This window comes from Hyperoodon ampullatus (genome assembly GCF_949752795.1).
Source record: "Hyperoodon ampullatus genome assembly, chromosome: 11".
NCBI lineage: Eukaryota > Metazoa > Chordata > Mammalia > Artiodactyla > Ziphiidae > Hyperoodon > Hyperoodon ampullatus.
This window is the reverse complement of record NC_136924.1, coordinates 46665249-46688305: the sequence shown is the minus strand read 5'-3', so window position 1 is coordinate 46688305 and position 23057 is coordinate 46665249. Positions and strand designations below refer to the sequence as shown.

General features: G+C 36.8%; 1 protein-coding gene across 1 annotated transcript in view; it reads left to right on the top strand.

Annotated features, from left to right (window-relative positions):
* The window catches only part of SLC2A13 (solute carrier family 2 member 13), a gene marked incomplete at both ends in the record, with an annotated part of 464919 nt that overhangs the window by 60491 nt on the left and 381371 nt on the right, over positions 1-23057 (top strand). Inside the window, one exon of the mRNA XM_079714440.1 lies at positions 22758-22917. Within this exon, the coding sequence (XP_079570566.1) occupies positions 22758-22917 (160 nt within the window). The remainder of the gene's footprint in view (positions 1-22757; positions 22918-23057) is intronic.

Here is a 23057-nt window from a genome sequence, read left to right as displayed (position 1 = left end):
GGATAGCCAAGGAACAAAAAGGAGGCTGCACCTAAAATCCAGTGCAGACTCTGGACACCACAACATCAGTCACACCCACGCTCAAGGGGATAATGGCCAACACACTCTGAGGAAAGGTGTGCCTGGCATCCATGCCAAAAAAAGCCCTTGCACCAAAAATATTGGACTCACACAGTCTACACAGGGATGCTCCCACGTAAAAACAACACTTTAAGACCATAGTGGATAACTGTGAAAATTAAGTAAAGTGAAAAAGCAGAGGAATTACTCCTAATTAAGAGAACGAGAGAAATTGCGTGAAAGAATAGTGAAACAGATCTCACTAGTCTACTAGACCCCAAGTTCACAAAGGAGGCAATAAAAGTGCTAAAGGACTTAAGAAAGTTTACTGATAGAAATGGAGATCACTGTACAAGGAAGTAGAAACTGTAAGATGAACCAATCAAAAATAGACAACTCAATTGTGAAACAAAAACCAATCTAGAAGTAATGAATAGCGGACTAAGTAATGCAGAAGAATGACTAAGTGATCTGTAAGATAGAATAATGGAAATTGCCCAATCAGAACAGCAGACAGAAAGACAAATGGAAAAAAAAAAAAAAAGCAACATACGAGATCTATGCGGTAATATAAAGTGTGCCAACCTACACATAATAGGGGTTCCAGAGGAAGAAGAGAGAGAAAGGGATTGAAAATGTATTTGAGGAAATTATGGCCAAAAATTTCCCAAACCTAAAGAAGGAAACAGATATCCAGGTACAAGAAGTGCAGAGGGTCCCAAACAAGATGAACCCAAACAGACCCACACTAAGAAATATCATAAATAAAATGGAAAAAGTTAAAGGTTAAGAGAGGATTCTAAAAGCAGCAAGAGAGAAACAAAGAGCCAGTTACAAGGGAACCCCCATAAGACTATCCGCTGATTTCTCTACAGAAAATTTGCAGGTCAAAAGGGAGTGTCATGATACATTCAAAGTCCCGAAAGGGAAAAACCTGCAACCTAGGATTCTCTACCCAGCAAGATTATCATTTAGAATAGAAGGAGAGAGAAAGAATTTCACAGAGAGGAAAAAACTACAAGAATTCAGAAATACTTAACCTAACCTAAAGAATTATTGAAAGGTTTTCTCTAAATAGAAAAGAATCAAGAATCTATAGGACAGGTAAAATCACAATAGGAAAGGAAAATACATAAAAAGATTGAAGATCACTTAAATAAGCCAGTACATAATCTGTACATTACAAAAAAACAATCCAAAACTTTTGTGAAAGTGATTATGACTAAAATTAACAGCAAAAGGGTAAACGTGAAGATGTAAGTAGGACATCAAAATCACAAAATGTAGGGGAGGGGAGTAAAAAATATAGATCTTTTAGAATGTGTTTGAACTTATATGACTGTAAGTCTAAAGCGAGTAGATATAGTTTGGGTTAACATAATTGAAAACCAGGGTAACCACAAATCAAAAACATACAATAGATACACAAATACCAAAAAGAAAGGAACTCCACCATAATACAAAAGAAAACCTTCAAACCACAAAAGGAAAAGCAAAAAGAAGAAATGAACAAAGAACTACAAAATCAACTGGAAAACAAGGTTTAAAGTGGCAGTAAGTACATACCTATCAATAATTACTTTAAATGTTAACGTAGTAAATGCTCCTATCAAAAGACATAGAGTTGCAGACTGGATAAGAAAAAAAGAACCTACAATACAAGATAGAATACAAGAGCCTAAAAGAGACTCACTTCAGGGCTAAAGACACAAAGTGATTGAAAGTGAGGGGATGGAAAAATATATTTTTATGCAAATGGAAATAACAAGAAAGTGAGGGTAGCAATACTCATATCAGAGAAAATAGACCTTCAAATAAAGTCTAACAAAAGACAAGGGCATTATACAATGATAAAGGGATCAATACAAGAAGAGGATATTACACTTGTTAACATATATGCACCCAATGTAGGAGCACCTAATATATAAAAGAAATACTATCAGATATTAAAGGAGAAATTGACAGGAATACAATAATAGTAGGAAACTTCTTGTACCCCACTCTCATCAATGGAAAGATCTTCCAGACAGAAAATCAATAAGGCAACAGAGATCCTAAATGACACAATAGACCATTTGGACTTGCTTGATATCTACAGGACACTACATCCAAGAAACACAGAATACACATTTTTTTCAAGCTCGCATGGAAAATTCTCTAGGTTAGACCATATACTAGGCCACAAAACAACCTCAATGTATTAATATTTAAGAGGATAGAAATTATTTCAAGCATCTTTTCTGACCACAACGGTATGAAACTAGAAATCAACCACAGAAAGAAAAATGGGAAACAAAAGCTATCACATGGAGACTAAACAACATGCTCCTAAAAAAACCAGTGGGTCAATGATGAAATCAAAGTGGAAATCAGAAAATACCTTGAGACAAACAACAATAAAAACAATCTCAAAATCTATGGGATGTAGCAAAATTTCTTCTAAGAGGGATGTTTATAGCAATACAGGTGTTCCTTAAGAAACAAGAAAAATCTCAAATAAAAAAACCTAACCTACCCCCTAAAAGATTTAGAACAAGGACAAAAACCCCAAAATCAGCAGAAGGAAGGAAATAATAAAGATCAGAGAGGAAATAAGTAAAATGGAGATTAAAATAAATAGAAAAAAATCAATAAGACTAAGAGCCGTTTTTTTGAAAGGATAAACAAAATTGGCAAACCTCTGGCCAGGCTCACCAAAAAGAAAAGAGAGAGCACCCAAATAAACAAAATAAGTAATGAAAGAGGAGAATTACAACCAATGCTGTGAAATACAAAATACCAGAAGAAAATATTATGAACAGTTATATGCCAACAATATGGAAAACCTAGAAGAAATGGACAAGTTTCTAGAAACATACAGCCTGCCAAAACAAAAGAAGAAACAGATAATTGGAATAGACCAATCACTAGAAGTGAAATAGAATCTGTAACAAACACTCCCTGCAAACAAAAGTCCAGGACCAGACGGCTTCACTGGGGAATTCTACAAAACATATAAAGAAAAACTTATACCTATCCTATCAAACTATTCAAAAAAATTGAAGAGAGAACAGTCCCGAATTCATTCTCTGAAGTCACCATCATCCTGATACCAAAACCAGACAAATAACACTACAAAAAAAGAGAATTACAGACCAATATCTTTGATGAATATAGATGCAAAAATCCTCAACAAAATATTAGCAAACCAAAAAAAAAAATCTAGGAATATACTTAATCAAGGAGGTAAAAGACTATATGCTGAAAACTATAAAACATTGTTTTTTTTAAATTTTATTTATTTTTTTGGCTGCCTTGGGTCTTCGTTGCTGCACACAGGCTTCCTCTAGTTGCAGCGAGTGGGGGCTACTCTTCATTGTGGTGCACAGGCTTCTCATTGTGGTGGCTTCTCTTGTTGCGGAGCATGGGTTATAGGTGTGTGGGCTTCAGTAGCTGCAGCACGTGGACTCAGTAGTTGTGGTGCTTGGGCTCAGTAGTTGTGGCTCAAGGGCTCTAGAGCACAGGCTCAGTAGTTGTGGTGCACAGGCTTAGTTGCTCTGTGGCATGTGGGATCTTCCCAAAGCAGGGATCGAACCCATGTCCCCTGCATTGGCAGGTGGACTCCTAACCACTGCACTACCAGGGAAGTCCCTAAAACATTGTTAAAGGAAATTGAAGATGATTCAAAGACATGGAAAGATATTTTTGATTGGAAGAATTAATATTGTTAAAATGGACATACTACCCAAAGCAATCTACAGTTTTATATGATCCCTGTGAAAATACACATTACATCTTTCACAGAACTAAACAAGTAATCTTAAAATATGTGTGGAGGCACAAAAGATCCAGAATTGCCAAAGTAATCCTTAGGAAAAAGCACAAAGCAGGAGGCATAACTCTTCCAGACTTCAGACAATACTACAAGGCTACAGTAATCAAAACAGCATGGTATTGGCACAAAAACAGACATATAGATCGGTGAAACAGAATATAGATCCCAGAAATAAACCCACACACCTACAGTCAGTTAATCTACAACAAAGAAGGCAAGAATATACAGTGGAGAAAAGACAGTGTCTTCAGCAAGTGGTGTTGGGAAACCTGGACAGCTATGAGTGCTTTAATGAAATTAGAATACTCGCTCACACCATATACAAAAATAAACTCAAAAAGTTTTAAAGACCTAAATATAAGACATGACACCATAAAACTCCTAGAAGAGAACAGAGACAGAACATCCTGGCACATAAATCATAGCAGTATTTTCTTGGATAACTCTCCCAAGGCAGAAGAAATAAAAGCAAAAACAAATGGGAACTAATTAAATGAAAAGCTTTTGCACAGTGAAGGAAAAAATCAACAAAACAAAAAAAGACAAAGTATGAAATGGGAGAAAATATTTGCAAATAATGCAACTGACAAAGGGTTAATATTCAAAATAAACAGCTCATACAACTCAATATCAAAAAAAGAATCAATCCTATTAAAATATAGGCAGAGGATCTCAATAGTAATTTTTTCCAAAGAAGACATACAGATGGCCAACAGGCACATGAAAAGATGTCAACATTACTAATTATTAGAGAAATTCAAGTCAAAACCACAGTGAGGTATCACTGGAACCAGAAGGCTATCATCAAAATGTCTACAAATAATAAATGGTGGAGATGATGCTGAAAAAATGGAACCCCTTGTGCACTGTTAGTGGGGATGTAAATTGGTACAGCCACTATGGAGAACAGTATGGAGGTTCCTTAAAAACCTAAAAATATATATATATAGCTGATTCACTTTGTTATAAAGCAGAAACTAATACACCAATGTGAAGCAATTATACTCCAATAAAGTTGTAAAAAAAAACCCAAAAACAAACAAAACAAAACAAAACCTAAAAATAGAGTTACCACATGGTCCTGTAATCCCACTCCTGGGCATATATTGGAGAAAACTATAATTCTAAAAGGTAAGTGCACTCCAATGTTCATAGCAGCACTATTTACAATAGCCAGTACATGGAAACAACCCAAGTGCCCATCAACAGACAATTGGTTTAAGAAGAAGTGATAAATGGATATGTATGTATACACACATAAATATGCACACACATATATGTAGTGGAATATTACTCAGCCATAAAAAATATTGCCATCTGCAGCAACGTGGATGGACTTAACAAATATCATACTAAGTGTAGTTGTTAGAGAAAACAAATAGTATATGAATATCACTTACGTGTGGGATATAAAGAATAATACAAATGAATCTATGTAGAAAACAAAAACTGACTCACAGGCATAGAAAACAAACTTATGGTTATCAAAGAGGTAAGGGAGGGAGGCAGATAAATTAGCAGTATGGGGTTAACAGATATTAAACTAGTATACTTAAAATAGATAAGCAGCAATGATTTACTGTGTAGCATAGGGAACTATATTGAATTTCTTGTGATAATCTATAATGGAAAATAATCTGAAAAAATATATATAACTGAATCACTTTGCTGTACACCTGAAACTTACACAATATTGTAAATCAACTATAATTCTCTAAAAACATATTCATTCTTCCAGTCCATGAGCACAGAATATCTTTCCATTTATTTGCATCATCTTCATTTTATTTCATCAGTATTTTATATTTATCAGTGTAGAGCTCTTCTCTTTCACCTCCCAGGTTAAATTTATTCTTAGGTATTTTATTCTTTTTGATGCAATTTTAAATGAGATTGTTTTCTTAATTGTCTTTCTGATAATTCATTATTAGTCTATAGAAATGCAACAGATTTCTGTATATTGATTTTGTATCCTGCAGTTTTACTGAATTCACTTATTAGTTTTCTTGGTGGAGTCTTTAAGGATTTTCTATATATCATAATGTGTCATTTACAAATAGTGACTGCTTTACTTGTTCCTTTCCAGTTTGGATGCCATTTTATTTTACTTTTAATTTTTTACTTCTTTTGCCTAATTGGTGTGGCTAGGAATTCCAATACTATTTTTTTTTTTTTTTTTTTTTTTTGTGGTACGCGGGCCTCTCACTGTTGTGGCCTCTCCCGTTGCGGAGCACAGGCTCCGGACGCGCAGGCTCAGCGGCCATAGCTCACAGGCCAAGCCGCTCCGCAGCATGTGGGATCTTCCCGGACCGGGGCACAAACCCGTGTCCCCTGCATCGGCAGGCAGACCTTCAACCACTGCACCACCAGGGAAGCCCCCTCCAATACTATTCTGAATGAAAGTGGAGAGAGGGAGCATCCTTGTCTTGTTCCTGATCTTAGATTTTTTTTTTTTTTCACTGTGCTGTGCAGCTTGTGGGATCTCAGTTCCCCAACCAGGGATTGAACCTAGACCACAGCAGTGAAAGCCTGGAATCCTAACCAGTAGGCCACCAGGGAACTCCTCCTGATCTTAGATTAAAAGCTGTCAGCGTTTTATTATTGAGTATGTATTTTGTGGGCTTGTCATATATGGTCTTTATTATGTTGAGGTACATTTCCTCTATATTTAGTTTGGAGGGAATTTTTATCATTAATGGCTCTTGAATTTTATCAAAAGCTTCCTGCACGTACTGAGATTATTATATGATTTGTATCCTTCATTTTGTTAATATGGTGTATCATGTTGTTGATTTGTGGATATTGAACCATCCTTGCATCCCTGGGATAAATCCCACTTGATCACGATGTATGATCCTTTTTTTAAAATATATAAATTTATTTATTTATTTATTTATTTATTTATTTTTGTTTTTGGCTGCATTGGGTCTTCGTTGCTGTGTGTGGGCTTTCTCTAGTTGTGACGAGCAGGGGCTACTCCTCGTTGCAGTGCATGGGCTTCTCATTGCAGTGGCTTCTCTTGTGCGGAGCATGGGTTTCTAGGTGCACAGGTTTCAGTAGTGTGACACGCAGGCTTCAGTAGTTGTGGCTCATGGACTCCAGAGCACAGGCTCAGCAGTTTTGGCACACGGGCTTAGTTGCTCCACGGTATGTGGGATTTCCCTAAACCAGGGCTCAAACCCATGTCCCCTGCATTGGCAGGTGGATTCTTAACCACTGCGCCACCAGGGAAGTCCCTGATCTTTTTAATGTATTGTTGAATTTGGCTTGCTAATGTTTTGTGGAGGTTTTTTGCCTCTATGTTTTTCAGGGATATTAGCCTCTGATTTCAGTGTACATATGTATTTTACTAATACAAGTCTATTATATATACTTATTACATATATATACTTATTATATGTATATATTTTTTTGTAGTATTTTTACATTGTTTTGGTATCAGTAATACTGGGCTTGTAAAATGAATTTGAAGTGTTCCTTCCTCTTCTGTTTTTGTAAGAGTTTGAGAAGGACAGGTATTAATTCTTTTATGTTTGGTAGAATTCACCAGTGAAGCCATCTGGTTATGGTCTTTGTAGGGAGTTTTTAAAATACTGATTCAATCTCATTACCAGTAATCTGTCTCTTCACATTTTCTATTTCTCCATGATCCAGTCTTAGAAGATTGTATGTTTCTAGGAATTTACCAAGTTCTTCTATGTTGTACAGTTTATTGGCATATAATTTTGTGTGGTTTCTTATGATCTGTTTCATTTCTGTGGTATCAGTTGAAAGGTTTCTTCTTTTATTTCTGATTTTATTTATTTGAATAAAAAATTAAAAAAATATTTTTTTCTTGCTTAGTCTAGCTAAAGGTTTGTCAATTTTGTTTATCTTTTTAAAGAATCAGCTGTTGGTTTCATTGATTTTTTTCTGTTGTCTTCTATTTCTGATCTCTGATCTTTGTTATTTCCTTCCATCTACATCTCTTTGGGCCGTGTTTATTCTTTTCCTAGTTCCATTAGGTGTAAGGCTAGGTTGTTTATTTAAAATTTTTCTTGTTTTTTGAAGTAGGCATTTATTACTCTGAAATTCCCCCTTAGAAATGCTTTTGCTGAATCCCATAAGTTTTGGTATGTTATATTTTTATTTTTCTTTGTTGAAGGTAATTTTTTATTTCACTTTCAATTTCTTTGTTAACCCGTTGGTTGTTTAGTAGTATGTTGTTTAGTCTCTACATATTTGTGACTCTTTCATTTTCTTTTTGTATTTGATTAGTAGTTTCATACCACTTTGGTTGTAAAAGTACTTGATATGATTTCAGTCTCCTTAAATTTGTTTAGATTTTTTTGTGGCCTTACATATGATATGTCATGGAGAGTGTTTCATTTGCACTTGAGAAAAATGTGAATTTTGTTGCCTTTTATGGAATGTTCTGTATGTATCTGTATATCTTGGACTAGGCCATGTAGTCCAAGGTATCCTTTAAGGCCAATATAGTCTTACTGATTTTCTTTCTGGATGTAAGTGGGTTATTAAATTCCCCCAGTATTATTGTGTTACTGTCTATTACTTCCTTTAGGTGTGTGAATGTTGCTTTATATATTTAGTTGCTCCTTTTTTGGGTGCATAAATATTTACAAATGTGATATTCTCTTGTTGAAATGACCACTTTATCAATATTTAATGTCCTTTTTTATCTTTTATTACAGTCTTTGTTTTAAAATCTTTTTTGTGTGATATAAGTATAGTTACCCCAGATTTCTTTTGGTTTCCATTTTCATGGAATATCTTTTACCATCCTTTCAATTCTAATCTATGTCTGTCTTTATATCTGAAGTGAATCTCTTATAGGCAGTATACGTATGAATCTTGCTTTTTTTTTTAATCCATTCAGTCACTCTGTGTCTTTTCATTGGAAACTGTAGTCCATTTCCATTTAAAGTAATTATTGATAGATGTACTTATTTCCATTTTCTAAATTGTTTTGGCTGTTTTGTACTTCCTGTTTCTTTTTTCTTCTTTTGTTCTCTTTCTTTGTGGTTTGATGACTTTCCTTAGGGGGATGCTTAGATTCCTTTCTCATTATCTTTTGTGTATCAACAACAGGTTTTTGCTTCGTGGTTACCATGAGCCTTACATATAACAATTTATATTTAGAACAGTCTATTTTATGTAGATGACAACTTAACTTTTAATGCATTCTAAAGCTCTACATTTTTACTCTCCCTCACACATTTTATTTTTGATGTCACATCTTACATCTCTTTATATTTTGTATCACTTACTTATTATTGTAGTTACAGTTATTTTACTACTTTTGTTTTTTAACCTTTATATTTGTTTCATAGGTGATATATATGCTACCTTTACTGTATAGTTGCCTTTACTAGTGAGACTCATACTTTCATATGTTTCTTGTTACTAATTAGCACCCTTTCTTTTAAGCTTAAAAAAGCCTTTTTACCATTTCTTATAAGGCCAATTTAGTGGTGATGAACTTTTTTTAGCTTTTGCTTATCTGGAAAACTATCTCTCCTTCAATTATGAATGATAACTTTGGCAGTTTGAGAATTCTTGGTTGGAAGTTTTTCTCTTTCATCACTTTGGATATATCATGCCACTCCCTTCTGGCCTGCAAAGTTTCTGCTGAAAAATCTGCTGATAGTCTTACGGAGTTTCTCTTACATGTAACAAGTTGTTTTTCTCTTGCTGCTTTTAAGATTCTCTTCTTGTCTTTAACTTTTAACATTTTTAATTATAACATGCTGTTTTGTGTCTCTTTTGGTTCATCTAATTTGGTAGTCTCTGAGCTTTCTGAATCTGGTTGTCTATTTTTTTCGTGAAGTTAGGGAAGTTTTCAGACATTATTTGTTCAATGAAGTTTTCTGCTCCTTTCTGTCCTCTCCTTCTGGGACTCCTATAATGTGAATGTTAGTTCACTTGATGTTGTCTTGTAAGTCCCTTAATTTCATTAAAAAAAATTCTTTCCTCATTTTTCTGCTCTGTCTGGGTGAGTTCCATTGCTCTATCTTCCAACTCACTGATTCATTCTTCTACTTAATCCAGTCTGCTATTGAAACCCTCTAGTGTATTTTTCAGTTCAGCTATTGTTTTCCTCATCTCTGTTAGTTCTGTTTGGTACTTTCTGATGTTTTCTGTCTTTGTTGAAATTCTCACTGTGTTCATCCATTGTTTTCCCAAGTTAGGTGAGCAATTTTGTGACCATTACTTTTTAACTCTTTATCAGGTCAATTACTTATCTCTGTTTCATTAAGTTTTTTTTTTTTTTTAATGAGGTTTTATGTTATTCTCTTTCTGGAAACATATTACTCAGTTTCTTTCTTTTCTTTTTCTTTTTTTTTTTTTTGCTTCACTCTCTGTGTTGGTTTCTGTGTATTAAATGAAGCAACTAGGGCTTCCCTGGTGGTGCAGTGGTTGAGAGTCTACCTGCCGATGCAAGGGACACAGGTTTGTGCCCCAGTCCGGGAAGATCCCACATGCCGCAGAGTGGCTGGGCCTGTGAGCCATGGCCACTGAGCCTGTGCGTCCGGAGCCTGTGCTCCACAACGGGAGAGGCCACAACAGTGAGAGGCCTGCGTACCGCAAAATAAATAAATAAATAAATGAAGCAACTACCTCCCTCAGTCTTGAATACAGTATTTGTCCTTTTATAGGAGATGAACTTTATTTATCATTCATCCTTGCTATAGCTCTTGGTTGTTTTTCAAACCTTTGTGATTGTCCAAGCAGCCTATTTTTAGTAGCTCCTGGTAATTGAGGATGTGCCAAGACCAGTCAGTGTCCCAAAGGGGAAGATCTCAATCAGCATCTAGATTCAGGTTGATTGGGAGGCAGATGCTCAGGCCATGGCTTTTAAAGAGTGCAAATATATAGTCATGTGGGTCTGCAAGTTTAAGCTCTGAGGGCTCTCTGAGGGTGATCTGGCAGTGTCACCTGGGTAGCAGTCACAAAAATCAGGGCTTCAGACAAGTGTACTAACTCCTTTCTGGGAGATATTGATGAGCTTAGCGGGTCAGAGGTAGAGTACAAAAATGTTGTTCCCCATTCTGCTATCCCTGAGCATACCTCCATAGCTTCTAGTTGTGTGCCAAGGCTGAAGCCTGCCCCTATGGCTGAACCTCCATGACTAGCAAGGAGGCTTCTTTCACAGAAAGACGAGGGGTGTGTTTTAGTCTGCTATCTCTGTTGTGCTCTGGGGGTGGTAGCCTGCCAAGTACTGTCTTTCTGATTGTTTCAGTCCTGTGGGACCTAGGTACATAAGTCCTCCTGGCCACCAGAACCAGGTGATCAAGGGGTATCTCGTAAGCAGCAGCCATAAAAACCAAGGCACCAGTCATAAAAACGGGAAGCAGATATGTATAAGAGCTCCCCTTGGAGAGATTCTGGTGCTCTGGAGTGCTGCAGAGGGAGAATGTGAAGTTAGTAACCTCCCTCCAAGGTCTCAGGAAAGGTTTACAGTCAGACCTTAGATGTGTGTTTAATTAGAAGCCTACCCCTCATATTGCTGCTGTGGTGGCACGGTAATAGTCCTCTTTCACAGAAAGATGAGCTCTTGAGTCTGTTGCCTCTTCCTGTGCTTGGGGGTGGTAGCTGTTTAAGAACTCTTTCTATGTTGGTTACAGTCCTCTGGGACCTGTGAGCTAAGCCCCACTGGCCACCACAGCCAGGTGTCATAGATGTGTTTGTTCCCTGGCTGCAGCCACAAAAATCAGGGTGTCAGACAAGTGCATAAGCTCCTTTCTGTAAGATGCTGATGAGCTGGAGTGAGAGAGAAAGAGAGTGCAAAGATTGCATTCACCAGCCTTTGTTCACTGACAGCTCCTCTGTAGGCCCTATAAGTGTGCCAAACCAGAAACCAGCCCCTCAGGCCAAAGCTCCTGGACAGGCATATAGGCTTATTTCTGAGAAAGATTGGGATGTGTTTTAGCCTGGTATCTGTGCAGGGCACTGAGAATGGCAGTCTGCCAAGAACTGTCTCTCCAATTGTTACAATCCCAGGGGACCAAGGGACAAAAGCCTACTGTCCTCCAGAGCCAGGAGCTTCAGGAAATCAAGGGGCATCCCCTGGGTGGCACCTGCAAAAAACAGGTCATGGGTGAAAACAGGCTCCAGATATGTGTAGAAGTTTCTCTCTGGGAAATACTGGAGCTCTGGAGCATGGCAGAGGGGGAGTACAAAGATGGCACCTGCTGAGAAAAGGAAAACAATGGAAATAAAAGAAACAAAAAGAAAAAGAAAAAAGAAAAAGATGGTACCCACTGGCTTTAGCAAGGCAGATGAGAGTGTGCAAGATGGCACCCACTGGCTGGAGCATAAAGATGGCACCCAGGGGAAAGGGACAATAAAGTGTTGTGGTGGGGAGATGGTGCCTGCCAGGTTTAGCAAGGCAGAGAGAGAGCAGGACGATGGCGCCCACCCGCCCGCATATCTATGAAGTATCCCAGGAGGCCCCTGCCCCTCAGACCAACACTTTATTTAAAAGTCGAAAATGAGTCTCTTTTGTATAAAGTCTGGTCACTTTTCAAAGGGCCGCTTCTCCACTGGGACCTGGGTGGATGCGTCTGTGCACTGGCCCTTTAGGAGCCATTCCTCAGTTCATCCCAGCCTCGTTGGTCTCATGGGTGTGAGTCCTACTGGTCTTCAAAGCTAGATGTTTTGGAGGCTCATCTCTCAGGTGCCCATCTTAAAAGTAGGGGTGCTGGATGTTGTTTGCCTCTCATTTGCCTGATGTGAAGCAGTTGCTCTGCCAGTGTTTAGGTTTTTTTTTCAGAGGAAATTGTTCCATAAATAACTGTAGATTTGGTGTGTCTGTGAGAAGAGGTGAGTTCAGAATCTTCTTAGGTTGCCATCTTGAACTGGAACTTCTGCTTTGCGTTCTTGGAGAACATCTCAAATTGATGTTCCACACTGGTTCAAATTTCACGCATATTTATCTCTATTATTTACTGCCTCCAATATGGTGTTTACTTCTGTAATTATTTATATATTCTGCTATTAAATTTTTAGCATTCTTGCAACTCTTCTGTACCCTACCCATTTCCCTGTTTAATTCTATTCTGTTGTCTTTTCACTTAAACCAATTCCCTCCACCTGGCTCTCTTCCTGCATTATAGGTAAGGCCCAACCCCATATTGAAGAACAGCTTAAACATTTTTTGAAGGGTGTGTTCATTTATTATTTTGCTACTTTAATATTTTCTTTAATAGTTCCTTCTATTTTACTCCTCAACCCTTTATATCTATTGGATGAAAATTTCTATAGGTAACTTCTAGCCCTGAGCTTATCTTACTCTGTATATATTTCTTAAGTATTTTATCTGTTCCTACAGCGATTCACAGACTTTTAGCTCCAGTTTAGGTCCGCATTGTTGTTGTCCTTAGAACATTTACCTCTAGATGTCACTTAGAGCTAAATATGACAAAGCACCACTTACGTTGCTGTCTGCTAAATTCACTGCCTTGATGAAAAGGTATTGATTTCTTATTAACCTTTGTGCATTCCATTTGTCAGGTGTAAAAGCATACTGCTTCTGCTTTTGTAGCATTGCATACAGCTGTCTTTCTCTTATAACCTTGAAACTCTATTGTAAGAAATTTCTTACATATCTAGTAATTTCTATATTTGCTATCTCTCCCCATAAAGAAATTTTTTCCTTCTCTGTTATTTTCCTTCCTTGGTTACATCTGTGTGTTCCAGGAACACTTCTTTTTTCACCTTATCTGAACGCTGGAATGTTATACTGTTACTTAAAATGATTTTGTACTATAAGGGTGCTAAACCAGTATCAAGAGTGTTGTATATGGCTACATAGGGGTGTGTTTTGTTTGGCTGTTTTCATTGTCCTATAGTGTATTGTACCTTAGTTGTTATGTAAGCAGCTTTATACCTTATATGTTATGCTCAGTCAGCTTCTATATTTATGGTACCTGCTTAGCTTATGTAAGAAGTTTGAAACTCCTTAATGGAAAAGAATAGTTAGAATGAATATATTTGCAGTATAATGAGTTAAAGTTACCTTTAAAGACTTATGGAAAAAACACTGCAAGTTATAACCAAATTTTAATAGTGGTTATCTACGGGTGGTGTGCTTAAAGGGGATTTTTAATTACCTTACTTCTTACTTGTAGCTTCCAAATTTTCCCTAATAAATAATATATTTAGTATAAAACCAATCTATGAAGACTAACTTAAAAGGATATGGTTTTGTGTATGCATCCTATAGTATGAAGCGACAACCGTTAAGCCTAGGTCTGTGCTTGACACGTAGACCAATTATAGTTCAGAAGATACATGAGATATGAACATTCCATTAAAGGGCTTGTAGTCCTGCTTTGAGAAACAATGTGATACAGCCTCTACTGAGATGTTACCAGTAAAAAAGGACATTGGCAGATCAACAGAACATTCTCAAGTAATAAAAAAGGAAGGAGGCATTTAGGTTGTGAGAGACTTTACTGAGTTGAAATGATGGTGATATGTTTGTAATGCCTTGTTAGGAGGTTTTTAATGCTGTAGAACATGAACTCTGCTAGTTATCCCCATACATAGAATCTTTCTCATAACCTGGCTCTTCTGTTACAGGCACTTGGTGTTGTATATATTTTCATCACTTTGGGGCTTACTGCTCTTTGAAGTTGCCCAGCAGTTTTTATGTGACTTAAGCCTTATTTTTCAGAAAAGAAACAAAAACAAAAACTGGATTCTAAGGTGTTAATAATCTGGTAAATGTAGATACTTGATTATTTAGAAGAATGCAGACATACCAGCCCTGGGCAGGAGAGCCAAACTGAAACAACTACAGTGAGGGATACTGTTTGTTTGGACAGATTAATTTTATTAAAATTTTTTCTTTAGAGATCATAGAGCAATAATTTACAAAATGAAATTAGGACCTCATAATCATTCTTGTTCAAGAAGCATTATTATTAAAAGGTAGCTTCCTTCATGTGCTTCTAAGAAGCTAATTAGTTGCTGCCTGGCTTATCATGCTGAGAGGCTGCTGTGATTCATGGGAATTTACCCATCACAACAGGATTTTCTAATGCTATTTGGTTATGAAATTATTTATACTTCTGACTCAGGGCTTTAAAAGGGCTTCCAGCAGATTTTGAAAGCCAACTTTTGAGCTCAAGAGCATTTTGTTCCATTCATGGTGAATCAGCTTGGCGCCATTTATGGTGAATCAGCTTGGCGCCATTTATGGTAAATCAGCTTGGCATTATGAGAATGTGTGAATTGGGTTGCGCTGTAGTACCTGAGGTACTGTTTTCTGGTGAGGCTCCTCAAGCTAAACATGATAATGAGCTTTCATTGATGTAGACCTCTTTATTTTGTTAGAAATCAAACTTTTAAAAAATATTCAGAAACAATACCAACACAGGTTTTTGTGGTTGTATTTACTCTAATAAGCTATTAACAAGAACTTGTACCACTACATTCTTTATGTTAATTTCAATTCATGAGTTTAGTATGGATAATTAAGAATTTGTTCTTTCTTTATGAGATATTTATTTTATATAATTAGTAATTTGAATAGGGCAGAAATCAAAAGCTCTTTGTAGAATACTCCTAAACTTTAAATATCATTAATTACATCCATTTGTGAAGCACTTAGTTCTTAATTTGCAGGATCTCATACAATATTACTTAACTGTCCTCATAAGAATAGTGAGCTTTGTTGTTTCCCCAAAGTGGAAATGAGATTTTGGGGTGACATAGCCTTAATGTTGAAGGTTTTTCCAGAGTAGACATCATGTTTAGAAATCCACAAATGATGGCTTCCCAGGTTGTTTTATTGACAGCAAAGTGTGTTAACAGGGCCTGTGCTTAACATTTGCATATTGGACAAATGTGAGTAGTGAACATGGAGCCTACTACTACTCGTCCTGATCATCGGCATTCTTTTATAGTTCTCCATTTTCATAAGGCAGTTTTATAAAAGGAGACTTTAAGCTTGTCTAGCTTTAAATTATACAGTTAATCACATTCAGTTCTCATTTTTCTTACTAATTCATCTGAGCTCTTTAACATGACACCTGCTGGCAGTAAGTCACATAGCAGGTAGTAGGAGCAGGGAAGAGATCAGACTCTTCTGCCCCTCGAAGTTCATACGTGCTCACTAAGGTAATAGGGCCAAAAATAAAATGTTCCTGAGAAATTTCCAAAGGGTCACATTTGAAACAGAGGCACGGCAGTCCGTCTTCCAGTGACACATTACAAAGGTTAGGGGATGTGTGTCTATGAGATCCACTTTGATGTTAACTTGCTATGGGACTTTCTGAAAACTTCTTATTGTCTGCCTCTGAGGCTGGGGTTCTTTACCTTCCCTAAGGGGATAGTGAATGATACCTGTCCCACCTACCTATTGAAAGGATGACCTTACATGAAATACAAAATGGTAACATAAAAAGATTGTAGAAAATAACATAGTATTCAAGGGTAAGGTAGATGCTTGCTGGTCACTTCTTTTCTTTCTTCCTTCTTAAATATTGGAATTTTTCGGGACTCAGTTCTAGGCATTCTTCTCGGGTTCCATTTCTGGGAAATCTCATCCTTCCCATGGTTTCCGTTATATGTACCATCCACACAGAACCATCTTTTGAGCTCCAGGTATTTGTATAACTCTCAGACTCCACTGGGCCCAGTCCAGTCTCAGTTTGGAATTGCATTTAAAGAAATACAGTCCAGCAACTAAAAGTAATTAAGTAGTAATACTACTCCTTACTTGAGTCTCAAAGAATATAGTAGTATGGAGGTTATAATTCAGCAATATTTCAAAAAATCTTTTATCCACTCCCGCCCCCAGTCAAACCTCAGTCATTCCCAGTGTTATGGGCTCCCATTTTTCCATACTGAGCCTGAGACTCTCACTCACAACTCCCTGCAGTCTTTTTTCATTTGAACTTCTCACAAACCAGATCTTTGGCCCATGTTTTCTCCTCCATCCTTTTTTGCCTAGCATTATAACAGCCCAAGAACTAGGCGGCAAACACCAGATTCTCCCTTGAGGATGAGAGAGGAAGGAAAGGTTAGTTTGGCAAAGGCTCTTATTTGGGTAGGAGAAAAGAGGAGGCTGGGAACATTTACATGTAAATAATCTATATTCCCAGCGTACTTGTGGAGTGTTCTACTTGTTCTCTACTTGTATATTTCACAGAGCACCTGTGACTCAGCCTGTCTAAAACTTGACCTTACTATCTTCCACACAAATTTGCTTCTCCTCTAATATCTTCATACAAAGTATCTATCGTGCTTCTAGTTGCTTATTCTGGACATCTGAACGTCATCCTCAAATTTTTCCTCTCCTTCACAGTTCCATTCACGTTCTCTTCAGCCTCGATACTGAATACATACTTCTAGAGTCTCTCCATTTTACTCCATATCTACTGCTGCCACTGAACTCCTTGTTCCCCAGCAATCCGTTTTCCCTACTCCAACCAGAATGATCCTTTAAAAACATGAATCTGATCATGCCTTTTCCTCCTTTACACTGTTCAAAGGTTTCTGAGTACCAAGCCCTTAATAATGGCCTCTAAGATCCTGTATACTCTGGTTGGTCTCTGCTTATGTCTCTAAGAATAGTCCCTTCCTCAACAGGATGCATTTCTTCCTGCCTCAAGGCCTTTGTCTAAGCTGGTCTGGTTGTCTCAAGTATCTTTCACCCTCCTCACCCTCCACCCTGCCCCCCAACCTCCTCATGCAAGGTTTCTCTGACTCCTCAGGCTGGGCCTAGTCCCTTTGATGAGACCCATTGCTCTTGAAATCTAATTACTTGTTCCCACACATTTTGCACAGTAGACCCTAAGCTCCACGAGGGATGAAGTGCTCTCTCCTGTAGCACTTCATCCCTCGTGGTTAGCACAGTGCCCAGCTCAGATCAAGTATTAGTTGAACACTTGCTGATTAAAGGATACTTCTTCCATGATTTGGACTTCATCTGTCTCTCATCTCCATACATATTCTGCTTCACACTCTGTTTACCCCTGAGAAAATGTGATTTCATATTTTTTAAGCTCGTGCTCTTCTTTGCAGAATTGTCTTCCCAGTCCTTCCTAGCTACCACCTAATCATTGTCAGCACCTCAAAATAGAAACCAATGTGTAGCTGCACTGTATCCCTTACCACAGTATTTTGAAATTATTTGATTGCATGCTTTTGTGAGTAGGGCTGTATGTGGCTTCCTTTATAGCAGGGGCAGTATTTTTGTTTACTTCTCGTCTTGATAATCCCAGCACCTAACAAGGTCACACTGAATCAAATAAGTTGGCATACTCATAAGTAGAGGTACTGTAATAATAAAAATAACTGCTGACATTATTGATTATTTTCTGTATGCTAGGCACAATTTTAAGTTCTTTCACGCTACTAACTTATTGAATCATCTCAACTCCTATGAAGGAGTTACCTTTATTCTTCCAATTTATAAATGAACTAGAGACCCAGAAAGGTTAAATAAGTTGTCCAGACTTCACGGGCTGGTAAGTGGCAAGGCTGGAATTTAAACCCACTGTTTCCGGAGCCTACCCCCCTCTGTGGGACAGTCACTATAGTCATAGTGCTTTCAAAATTGAGTTCTGGAATCTTTGTCTGATTCAAATTCTGTTTCTACTTACCTGTATGACCTGGGGTAAGGTCCTTCTCTGTAAAGTGGGGATAATTATATGTCCTTTATAGGGATGTTCTGACGATTAAATAAAATAATCAGTCCATTTGTAATATCTAATGGTATGTAGGCAATTGTAACAGCATTAAGTCAGTGTGAGCACTTGGACAGATCTTTTGGGATTCTTTCCAGCTCTAAATCCAGTGAGTGTTTTTATAGTTTTTTAGTCTTTTCCATTTACTTTTCAATGTTCTGGTATTTATTTTTAATAATCAACATTTATAAGGGCCTGAGGACATCTCTGCGTTTGCTATCAAGTAAAATCTAAGGGCTTTGTGAAAAGCTTGTGCTGCCTAAAACTACAGTGCTGATTTCCCATGCTCAAGTCCCCTGCTAGGTGGCTGAGTAAAAATCTCTGGCTAAAGAGAGCAGCTGAATTACAGCCAGACCAAAGCATAAAAAGAAATCTAATCAGTTACTGTTACCTGATTTTGAAAGTTTATTGAGATGTTCTAATCATAAAAGAACTAAAAAGAATATACAGTTAACAGGTCAACATTTGCAGCTAATGTTTCCTCTTTCCAAGTTAAATGAAAGTCGATTTAGAGTAGTCTGTGCTATTAAATTGATTAGCAGTCAGATGGAAACTTTCAGCAGTTTAGGTGATGATTCATTTATAACGACTATTCATAGTTTGTCTACTAACATTTGCTTATTATTTTATGAAACTCATAAAATCATATGATTTTTTTCACCATCACCACATACCGACAAGCACTACAGTAGCAAATAACATTGGTAGAAAATACAGAGTATATAGTTCTGAGACTTAATGGTCTGACTTGTGTGCAAACTCAATAACTGCTTACCAGTAGTTTTACAACAATACAGTGAATATTCCAGAAGTAGATATATGTACTCTTTAAATACATCTTCTTGATCTGTTTATTTGTTCTACCTTTGAACAAAGCAAATAAATATATAGCAAAAAATATTTAAAATAGATGAAATTGGAGATGATTGTGGCATCAGGAAGGAATTTAGTTCACAGAATAAATACCATGAAGTCCAAAACGCTTGGTAGAGGTGTGCCTCTCTGACTTCTACATAAAAAGGGAGATAAAAGACGGCTATGTGATTTATAGTGCCCATAAACAAACACAAGTCAGTTATTGAGAAACACAACTATTGCAGCTGCTGAGACTAGAGAGGAGTTTCTCCTTTGTCGGAATGTGCTAAATAGTAAATGGCAACTTTTCAGCCCTTGTACAGAAAACACAGCCACAGGATTTCTTAGTGCTGATACCTTCAATAGCAGCAGGCTATTTTTTGACATCGTAAAGATCAATTCATTAAAAAACAATTCTACATGGGTCTATTATGCAGCCCATTGATGTTCTTGGGTATCTGTTTATAGTATCTACAAATATAAAAAGATTAAATTACATTAGATAAGCCTTAATTTTTTTCACTATGCTTTTGCTGACTGTTGATTAGATGTTAGATTTATGTTAAATAACCAGACATATCTGGAAATTGGAAGTGCCACTGGGAAGTGAGCTAGATATGACCAGCAGGGCAAAGATTTTCTCTTAAGAAATAATTTAGGATTGGCTCAAAGTTGTATACCATAGAACTGTATGTAGTTTTTTAAATATGTGTTGAGCATCAGGATCACTTGGAGGATTTTTAAAAGACAGGCTCATCTCCCACCTCTGTAGTTTTCTACTTAATAGATTTGGGTGGGTGAGGTGAATGCATCTTCATTTTATTTTTATTTATTTATTTATTTATTTATAAACATCTTTATTGGAGTATAATTGCTTTACAATGGTGTGTTACTTTCTGCTGCATAACAAAGTGAATCAGCTATATATATATATATATATATACATATATCCCCATATCTCCTCCCTCTTGCGTCTCCCTCCCTCCCACCCATCTAGGTGGACACAAAGCACCGAATTGATCTCCCTGTGCTATTCAGCTGCTTCCCGTTAACGATCTATTTTACATTTCTATATAATATAATTTGTAGTGCGTATATGTCCATGCCACTCTCTCACTTCATCTCAGCTTACCCTTCCCTCTCCCCGCGTCCTCAAGTCCATTCTCTACGTGTATGTCTTTATTCCTGTCCTGCCCCTAGGTTCTTCAGAACCATTTTTTTTTTTTTAGATTCCATATATATGTGTTAGCATATGGTATTTGTTTTTCTCCTTCTGACTGACTTCATTATGTATAACACTCTCTAGGTTCATCCACCTCACTACAAATAACTCAATTTCATTTCTTTTTATGGCTGAGTAGTATTCCATTGTATATATGTGCCACATCTTCTTTATCCATTCATCTGTCGATGGACACTTAGGTTGCTTCCATGTCCTGGCTATTGTAAATAGTGCTGCAGTGAACATTGTGGTAAATGACTCTTTTTCAGTTATGTTTTTCTCAGAGCATATGCCCAGTAGTGGGATTGCTGGGTCGTATGGTAGTTCTATTTGTAGTTTTTTAAGGAACCTCCATACTGTTCTCCATAGTGGCTGTATCAATTTACATTCCCACCAACAGTGCAAAAGGGTTCCCTTTTCGCCACACCCTCTCCAGCATTTATTGCTTGTAGATTTTTTGATGATAGCCATTCTAACTGGTGTGAGGGGATACCTCATTGTAGTTTTGATTTGCATTTCTCTAATGATTAGTGATGTTGAGCATCCTTTCATGTGTATGTTGGCAATCTGTATATCTTCTTTGGAGAAATGTCTGTTTATGTCTTCTGCCCATTTTTGGATTGGGTTGTTTGTTTTTTTGATATTGAGCTGCATGAGCTGCTTGTATATTTTGGAGACTAATCCTTTGTCACTTGCTTCATTTGCAAATATTTTCTCCCATTCTGAGGGTTGTCTTTTCATCTTGTTTAAGGTTTCCTTTGCTGTGCAAAAGCTTTTAAGTTTCATTTGGTCCCATTTGTTTATTTTTGTTTTTATTTCCATTTCTCTAGGAGGTGGGTCAGAAAGGATCTTGCTGTGATTTATGTCATAGAGTGTTCTGTCTATGTTTTCCTCTAAGAGTTTTATAGTGTCTGTCCTTACATTTAGGTCTTTAATCCATTTTGAGTTTATTTTTGTGTATGGTGTTAAGGAGTGTTCTAATTTCATTCTTTTACATGTAGCTGTCCAGTTTTCCCAGCACCACTTATTGAAGAGGCTGTCTTTTCTCCATTGTATACTCTTGCCTCCTTCATCAAAGATAAGGTGACCATATGTGCATGGGTTTATCTCTGGGCTTTCTATCTTGTTCCATTGATCTATATTTCTGTTTTTGTGCCAGTACCATACTGTCTTGATTACTGTAGCTTTGTAGTATAGTCTGAAGTCAGGGAGCCTGATTCCTCCAGCTCCGTTTTTCTTTCTTAAGATTGCTTTGGCCATTTGGGGTCTTTTGTGTTTCCATGCAAATTGTGAAATTTTTTGTTCTATTTCTGTGAAAAATGCCATTGGTAGTTTGATAGGGATTGCATTGAATCTGTAGCATCTTCATTTTTAAAAAAAGCCACACAAGTGATTCTAGTGATCAGTGAAGTTTGAGAATTGCTACCATAGATTATGCTGTATTAATTTTATATAGAAAAAGGTTTAAAGCATTTATAACCAAATACACGTTATCCACAAAACCGTCTATTTTATGGTTAAGATCATCTGTTTTTGAAGACTGTAAATTCCCAAGGTACTATCCATTGTAAGCGGTTTCTGAAATGTACATCTAGCCAGTTGGGTAAGGTGATTTAATGTATAGACATCTAATTAGTAAACCAGTTAAGAGTTTTGGTGTGTCTACTGGAAATGATGACTTTGAATAGTTAATATGTATTTGGGGATAATTTTTTATTCTCACCATTGTCTGATTACATTTCCATATGGACCAACAATATTTCAATAATTATATTCTATCTAGAGAGCATTTTTCTATTTTTAGTCTTCAAAAAGTTATAAAGCATACTGACAGGCATTCTAAAGTTATCTGAGATCTCTAGGGGTACTTTCGTTCGTAGGCTTTCAAGTGATAATATGAAAAATGATACTCAGAGATTGGTATCTCACATCTTATCTGCAGTAGTCACTACTTATAAATAAAATCTTTAAATATGTGGTAAACCTTTATTTAAAGTAGAAAACTAAGCTTGTATATGTGTGTGTATGTCTTAATCTGTCTTAATATCTATAACAACAGAAATCTTGAATAAATGTCTAATGTTTACTTTTTATTGTTCCTTTATAGGCATTGCTTCTATGACAGTGCCAGTGTACATCGCTGAGGTCTCACCCCCCAATTTAAGAGGTCGATTAGTCACCATTAATACCCTCTTCATCACGGGAGGGCAGTTCTTTGCAAGTGTTGTTGATGGAGCCTTCAGTTATCTCCAGAAAGATGGATGGAGGTCTGTAAATAGTTCTTACATCTAATTTTCAAATAAATTATGACTATGTAGGGGATGGAAGAAAAATTGAGAAATGATAGAAAAAGTATAGGGTATTTTGAATCATTATAGCTAATTTATGTGATGGCATTCAGCAAAAT